Here is an 8,432-nt window from a genome sequence, read left to right as displayed (position 1 = left end):
ATCTAAACCTCCCCTCTTTCAGCTTAAACCCATTTCCCCTTGTTTTGTCATTAACTGCCCTTAGTCATTTATGATGTTTCCGCATCAGCAGGAGCACAGGCACTACTGACCCAATAACTGGGTCACAAGACTTAGGGAGGATGCTGGAAACACCCTTCAGAGCTAAACCTCCCCTGGTTTGGCCTGGCCATCACTCAGCTGCTGTTCTAGGAACCCAACAGTCAGTGCAGGTTTTAGCAGCCATGTGACTGCAGCATTGCTCTGGTTTTTGGAGAGCAACCTGAGGCAATCTCAGCTCATTCTCTCCTAATGTGGCTGCTCAGCCAGAAGAAAGTGTATTACTGTATCCCTCGGAGGGAAAAGCACTTTGCCTGGTGTTCTGCAATGCGGGAAGGTGAGAGGCTGCTCAGGCTCGAGGTGGATTTGGTATCCACGAGGAACATCATGTTTTCTGTAGGAGGGGAGAAAGCTCTCAGAACAAGGGGCAGGATGTGCTGGAGTCCTGCCAATTGTATGGTGGGTAAATCAGAGAAGGCAAGAAAAGGAGCATCACTGAAACTGAACACCCCCTTCAAACATGAACTGATATTCATAACACCCCTATGGCAGGCAGGGATCACACCCTTTTTAGACTGAAGAAATCAGAGCCAACAATACCTAGAGCTCAGCTGGGAGCAAGTTTCCTCTCTAACATCACCATGGTGGCTAATAGGATCAAGAGATGCAGAGCTGCACCTGAGTTGGTGTTTGCAAGTCACTCAAGCTGCCAACATATGGTGCTGCTTTCACAGGGGTCCAGGGCTGAGCCTGAACAGATGTATATTGGCAAAGAAACTGCTCACAGTCCTTAGGCCAAGAAATCCAGTAGCAAGCAGAGTATGAGCAGGCTATTTTCAGACATCACTGGAGAGCAGTCAAACCCCCAGGGTTTAGGGCAGCCAGAGGTAAAGGAAGGGACTATGATCCACGTTTGGAGAGGAGGATGGGAAGAGAAATCTGACTATATAAACCCCACTGTGCAATTACAGAAGCAGGGCTGTCTGCCTTGAGGACAAGCATTTCTGAACAAATGTTCATAAACTTTCCCTCAAAGCCTAACATAGGCTACAAGTTCAGACTATGAGACAGTCAAATGTTTCCCCAGGACAGTGTTGCAGTGACAAGAGGCAGGTGTCAATCTTGCCCTATTTAATGTTCTCATCTGTAAAATGGGGTAGTGTTTCATAGAATCATAGAATGGTTTGGGTTGGAAGGGACCTTAAAGATCATCCAGTTCCAACCCCCCTGCCAGCAGCAGGGACACCTTCCACTAGACCAGGTTGCTCAAAACCTCATCCAACCTGGCCGAGAACACTTCCAGGGAGGAGCAGCCACAGCTTCTCTGGCCAACCTGGGACACTGCATCACCATCCTCACACCAAAGAATTTCTTCCTTATATCTAATCTAAACCTCCCCTCTTTCAGTTTAAACCCATTTCCCCTTGTTCTGTCATTAACTGCCCTTATGAAAAGTCCTTCCCCAGCTTTCTTGTAGCCCCTTCAGGTATTGGAAGGCCACTATAAGATTTCCATGGAGATCTCTCTTCCTACCTCCTAAAAAGTCAGGTGAAGATTCATTAATGTTTGTACCAATATTGTGTTAATACTAAAAGGCGGAGATTTATCAGCCTCCTTTTAACCTTTGCACATCTTCAGTATGTGTAAATATATAAATGCTTGAAGATGTTGGTCATTTTATTCACATGTCAAACCAAAATATGAAAGGGTTGCATGTCTTTGCACAAGTACAACTCCACTGCCCTCAGTGGAAAAATATCAGTCTACAACTGGATTAAACTTCATCTCATATTTCTGGCTAGCCCACATCTAGACGTTGACACCTAATAATGGCCACTCAATTTCATACACACTCATACAAGGAAGCTGGGGAGGAACTTTTAATAAGGGCAGTTAATGACAAAACAAGGGGAAATGGCTCTAAACTGGAAGAGGGGAGGTTTAGATTAGATATAAGGAAGAAATTCTTTGGTGTGAGGATGGTGATACAGTGTCCCAGGTTGGCCAGAGAAGCTGTAGCTGTTCCTCCCTGGAAGTGTTGAAGGCCAGGCTGGATGAGGCTTTGAGCAACCTGGTCTAGTGGAAGGTGTCCCTGCTGATGGCAGGGGGGTTGGAACTGGAAGAGCTTTAAGGTCCCTTCCAACCCAAACCATTCTAGGACTCTATATTTATAAGGATACCCCTGAAATGCTGAAGACTCAGTTCAGCACTGAACGTCACCTGCTGGAGCAAGCAAGGCGTCAGAAGGTTCATCTGCCACCAGACACTCCTAAAAGCAGCACTTCTATTTCTCTTCATTACAGAAGTGAGTGTATTTATATTAAAATATCACTTTTTTGTTCCCATGTCACAGTCCCTGCTTGCCCTACCTGGTCACAAAAATGGCTTGAATCCTTAATGGTACAAAGGTCCTGCTAATTAAGTGAGTGAAGTTGCTGCTTCAAACTAATGGGTATGAGTTTTCCAATAGCAAGCAGTTCCAGTTAAAGTTAACATGCCATCAATTCAATTTAGGCTTTATTTAGAAATGAGGTACTCAGATGCCACTTTATTTTTTTTTATAATTTTTTTAAAGTTATACCCTCAGATTATATCTTCCTTCATCAAGCTACTAGTCTTTGCTTCATAAAATACTGATCTTAAGGGGTATACCCTCAACCAAGGAGACCAGCCTGACCATGGGGGAGCTAAGACCATTTACATCAAGTGACAAGCAAGGCACATATGTCATTAATATAGGATTAGTAGTTCAAAGACTGAGAAATGCTCTACCCTAATCAAACCTGGCCCAGGCTGAGGACAGCAACCAATTGCACAGAAGAGCTAGTTCAGCTGTCAGATATGCCACAGCATAACCCAAAAATAAAAGGCAGCAGAGGAGCACTGTACAAGACTCATGAACTGAAGGCAAGGACTGTTAAAGACACTAGAATCACAGAAGTTTGTGAGTTGAAAGGGACCCACAAGGATCATGGAGTCCAACTCTTGCCCTAGCACAGGACAATCCCAACATTCACACCATGTCCCTGAGGGCCTTGGCCAAATGCTGCTGGAATCTTGTCAAGCTTGGTGCCATGAGCACCTCCCTGGGGAGCCTGTTCCAGTGCTCCACCACCCTCTGCCTCAAGAACCTTTTCCTCATGACCAACCTCACCCTCCCCTGCCACATCTTCCTGCCATTCCCTCTGCTCCTGGCATTCGTTGGTGGCCAGAGAGAAGAGATCAGCTCCTGCCCCTCCTCTTCCCCTTGGGAGGAAGTTCTAGACCGTGATGAGATCTCCTCTCAGTCTCCTCTTCTCCAGGCTGAACAAACCAAGTGACTTCAGCCTCCACGATAGAGAGATACAATGAATTCTTCTCAGAAAAACACCACTAATATGGGTACCCACATAACAACACGGCACTTAAAAGTAACCAAGTCACTTTACATCACGGTATTGTGGAAGGCAAACGTGGGGATGCATTAATTTTCTCTCCACATTTTAGACACAGTAAGAAGCTCTGCTCACTTTACATCTAACATTTCAATGTGATCATCCACACTCCAGAGCTACAGAATATCAAGATGTGGAACAATCTCTGACTTCATAGTTAAGTAGATGCTACTTATTCAGGGCTTGTTTTGCAGAGCCCAAGGATCTGTCACTCCCTGGGGAATTCAGTTGGCATCACAGGTGCTCAGCTTACATTTATGCTTCCCCATTAGATCTGCCCACAGTTTTGGCACACAGTCACAATGCAATGTCTTCAGTGAGGGATCTCAAAATGGGAATGTCAAAACATTTCATCTTATTAAGATTTTGAGAAATCAACATAGCAGGACCTGGAATTTAATACAGGGTCAGGGGGGTAATAAATAAATAAATAAACAAACAAACAAACAAATAAGTAGAAGACATACTTAATTTTTCCAAGATCTCTTCATCTGACATTTTTGGCTTTTTCTTTTGTTTCTCTGTGTTCCTGGCCAGCATGTCAGGCACCGTTGTGCTGTTTTCCGAGGGAGAAGAAATAGGAGAGGTCGCCGCATCTCTGGTAGGAGGAGGAAGGGGTTCTATCACAGAGCGGGTGTATATCTAATTTTGTTGAGGAAAAACACATGTATTAATACACATCAGATGAAGATTTAAACATTTCTATTCACCTTGTTATTGTTCTTGTTGTTGTCAGGGATGCATTTCTACAGCTCCTTTGTTAACAGCTAACGTCACTAAGCAAGGTCCCTCTTGTGCTCCCCACAACTGGGTGGATGTTAATTTGAATTCGCAGGGGGGTTGGAACTAGATGATCTTTAAGGTCCCTTCCAATCCTAACCATTCTATGCAGGTGCTCTTCCAGAAGGAATGGCTCCCACCTCCACCCTCCTGATCCCAAGAAGGGCTCAGCACCACATCATGCAGCGTGGATGAGGAGTCACAGCCAAAGACCAAGACTGTGACTGAAGCGGTGGGGACTGAAGGAAATATTTCTACTCACAGATTTTGTGTGTTCAGGTCGTGGAGCTATCACAGGGGGTGGAGCTGCATCATCTTCATCATCTTCATCTTCAGACACTGAGGGCACTGCGGGAGTCTCGGAGACAGCCTTCACATTCTGCAGGTGGTTATAGAAATAGTAAAAATAAAAACCCAATCTCTTGTTAGAAACAAAACCATCGACACTGGATTGAGCTCCTAACAGAGACTGCATTGAAATCAGTGCAGGACAATCAAAATCAGAACAGAGTAGGGAGTTACAATATCTGGAAAATCTGAACTCCAAAGATCCTGATGCTTCAGGGGAAATAGAGGGGTAGTCCAGCACTGCCTGATGCAACTGTTCAGATAGAGCTTGTCATCTATCTGTGTGATGACAATCCTTATCAAAATCTTAATGTTTGCTCTAAAAGATGGGAGGTCAAGTTAACATCAGCTTTAGTATTGTGACTGAGAAGTAAATGAGAGATTTTGAAAGTAGAATCTGGTAAAATATTTTCAAATCCTTTATAAAATTGCTTTCTAAAAGAAAATTTTATGAAAAATGCAAACAATGACTTTTTTTTAAAAAAAAAAAAAGTTTTATAAGTGGTTAAAAAAATTATCTGGAATTTTTTGCAATATTGCAATTAGAAATCAAAGCCACTTTTAGGCTTTCAAATTTGAAACTGGATTTGAAATTCATGGCATCTTTTACACTATAAACATTCCAAAATAAACTTGGCAAGATCCTCAACCCACCAAACTGGTTCTGCTTGTGTATCATCAGTTCCCTAAGAGCTGCAGGGGAAAAAGTATTAAAATGAAGTTCTCTGTAAGAGGGGGAAAATGATGTAATATTTCACTGAACTGAAAATATTTGAAGCCACCAGCATTCTGACATATCATTGCTAAAGTGCACTGACATAACACAAAAGCTCAGCCTGTTAAAAACAAGAAGAAAACACACCTATGTACTGGGAATTCCCTGAATATCCCCAAAATTGAAGGTTACCCAGTATCTTCTAAAAACATCAGGCCATCTCAGTAGACTGGTAACTATTGCTTTTTTCAGGATTTACTTTAAAATCCAACAGTCTCAGATATTCTGAACTCCTGAGGATGGAGGTACAATGATACATAATAATGAACAACAGCAGAAGCATTCTCATTTTCTTTTTGCAGAGAGTCCTAAACAGTCAGATCTGAATATGCTGCCTCTGGAAAGGAGCAGAAAAAGCCAACTGTAGATAATGGCATGGCAGTGAGAAATCAAGAGATGAAGGAGATGTGGGTTTTTAGGAATCATCTTAAATGGAAAGTTTTGTTTCTTCCATCTCACAGGCACATACAGGATTGTTACAGAGGTTTTCAGCTTGTGTCTCCTCACAAAGCAAACAGGAGTGGTGTCTGCTCTGGTAAGGACAGAGTAAAGGTCAAGCAGAGAGGAGGAGGAGGAGAACCTTTTATTTCCTTTTCTGCTGGAGATTAGTTTGGTTAATCAACACTAATCAGCGTTACTTTTAGTCACTCAGACCTTGCAGGTTAGTAATTAAACTTTGTTAGATCGCAGATGTTTATGGAGACATATAAAACCTGAAAGCAGAGCAGTCATCAAATTCAAGGTACAGGAACAGATCAAGTTCTATGAAAACAGAACTATTGCTATTCCTTAATTCCTTAATTTCTATTCACTACTTCACTATTCACTAATCAAAGTTTCTTCTCTCTACTTGATTCTCCCTTCCCCAGCTGAAAAAAAGAAGAGAGCAGCATGCTTTTTTAGGATAATTTTCCTGTTTTTATAAATACATTCACGATATAAATATATATAGTTCAGATTTTAAAACACTGAGCAAACTAAAAGTTTACTAAAAGCCAACACTGCTTTATGCAATTTTTTAAACCCCCAAACTTGAGATAGAATGTGAATATAAGTCTTACCAATGTATTTGATGAATTATAATCCTCCGTTGTTTTATCTGAAAGAGACAGGGATGCCATTATAAATGAGTTGTAAGCACAACAGCAATGGGGAGAGGAGAAAGGGACAAGGTCCCTTCAGAAGGCTTTGAGCAACCTGGTCTAGTGGAAGGTGTCCCTGCTGATGGCAGGGCGGTTGGAACTGGGTGATCTTTAAGGTCCCTTCCAATCCAAACCATTCTATGATACAAGGCTGCTCCCAAACCTAAGCATTACCTTCAGCTCCCCAGAATAAGGTGATATCTGGCAGATAGGGGAATAAGGGGTAAAAAATTCTGCAGGCAAATGCAAGGACCCCAAATCCCTGCTGCAGGAGGGTGGAATTTCCCAGAGCAATACCTGGATGAATACTGTCCTCCATCTATATACACAAAATAGTTTCAATGGGCTAAATCACCAGCAGAGGCACTGCAGTCAGCCCAAGACCTGCAAGATGTTCAGTCTCAGCCACCTAAAATTTCCTGGAACAGCAACAGAGGACCCCACGAGACAACTAGTGGGCTTCTTGTCTGAATATCCAGGCACATATGGGGAAGATTTGTGCTGTTATCCCTGCCTGGAGCCTTCTTAATTAATACCAGTTCTGGTGACATGGCTCTATCCTCTTGAAAGAAACAAAGCAGGGGTTAATATTTAGAAAGGGAAGGAGTTAGAGTTGAAAGGGAAAAGGAGTGATGGTAGCAGGAGTCTTCCAACAGGCAGGTGATCCATACAAAGAAGGCACAAAACCTTGGCAGCTTTGATTTTTAGAGGAATCCCACCAGCAGTTTTCAACCATTAAGCAGCTGAGCAGTATTCCTCAATCACAGCGCACAGGAGCAGAGAGACCCCCACCCCCAAGCACTCATGAAGCAACATTCACACCCACACTGGAAACTAAAAATGCCTCTTTCTCCAGGGATTTTCAGCACTGTGAACTCAACACCAACACTCTGAGATCTGCCTTCCAGATGTTGGTTGTACCTGTGAAACTCATGTACTTCTGGCTATTTGAGATCTTCTTTGAGTTGTAAAACTCCAACACATCCAGCACTGCCTGAGGGTTCTTCTTCTGCTCTGACTTGGTGATGTTGGAAGTCTGCAGTAAACGCGCCCATTGCTCCGGCATTCCCTGTTTGGAGATGTACCTCGTTAGCTCACACTTGGTCTAACATGGTGGACCACACACACACACCCACCAACTATTCTGCCACAGCTTCTGGGGTTACACAGGGCTGTGAGGGAAATGGGGAGATTTGAAAGAGGCAGTGGATTGATACCTTCCTACCCACTGCTTATGTTACAAGTCACAGGCTCCTTGCACAGACATGCAAATGTCACTCTGCTCACAAGGCTCTGGGTGAGTCCCATGTCCTTTGCAAACCAAGACTCAAAACCCAGAAAGAAGAAAACTGAAATGTTCAGGAAGAGCCTCAAGAAATAAAAATAAAAATAAAAAAAACAACAACAAAAAAACCCACAAAAACAAACAAACAAACCATGATATAAGTGTTGGCACATCCCAGCAGCCCAGGCTGCCAGCAAACTTTTCCTTTCCTGTTTTTTTTTGGCTGATGTGAACAGGAAAACATGGTATATCTCTCCTCCCTTTCCCTCTCCTCCTCTTCTAGAGTGTCTGTATCAGGAATAGTGTGGCCAGTAGGAGCAGGGAAGTTCTCTTCCCCCTGCACTGGGCACTGGTGAGGCCGCAGCTGGAGTGCTGGGTTCAGTGTTGGGCCCCTGAGTCCAAGAAGGACATGGAGGTGCTGGAGCGTGTCCAGAGAAGGGAACGGAGCTGGGGAAGGGTCTGGAGCACAAGTGTGCTGAGTTCCCTTGTGTCTGAGGGAACTGGGGTTGTTGAGCCTGGAGAAAAGGAGGCTGAGGGGAGACCTTGTGTCTCTGTGCAAGTCCCTTGGAGGAGGGTGGAGAGAGGTGGGGGTGGGTCTGTTCAACCAAGGA

General features: G+C 43.7%; 1 protein-coding gene across 1 annotated transcript in view; it reads right to left on the bottom strand.

The window, feature by feature from the left end:
* Nucleotides 1-3,958: 3,958 nt before the first annotated feature.
* Nucleotides 3,959-8,432, bottom strand: part of LOC104526373 (serine/threonine-protein kinase PAK 1-like) — a gene marked incomplete at its 3' end in the record, with an annotated part of 10,903 nt that continues 6,429 nt past the window's right edge. The window contains exons 3-6 of the mRNA XM_010169809.1: nt 7,458-7,605; nt 6,456-6,493; nt 4,534-4,650; nt 3,959-4,133 (exon numbers count right to left, since the gene is read on the bottom strand). Of these exons, the coding sequence (XP_010168111.1) occupies nt 3,959-4,133; nt 4,534-4,650; nt 6,456-6,493; nt 7,458-7,605 (478 nt within the window). The remainder of the gene's footprint in view (nt 4,134-4,533; nt 4,651-6,455; nt 6,494-7,457; nt 7,606-8,432) is intronic.

The sequence above is a fragment of the Antrostomus carolinensis genome, unplaced genomic scaffold (genome assembly GCF_000700745.2).
Source record: "Antrostomus carolinensis isolate BGI_N321 unplaced genomic scaffold, ASM70074v2 scaffold8736, whole genome shotgun sequence".
In the NCBI taxonomy this organism is placed as follows: Eukaryota; Metazoa; Chordata; class Aves; order Caprimulgiformes; family Caprimulgidae; genus Antrostomus; species Antrostomus carolinensis.
The sequence above is the reverse complement of the archived record's forward strand: the minus strand, read 5'-3'. Positions and strand labels throughout refer to the sequence as shown.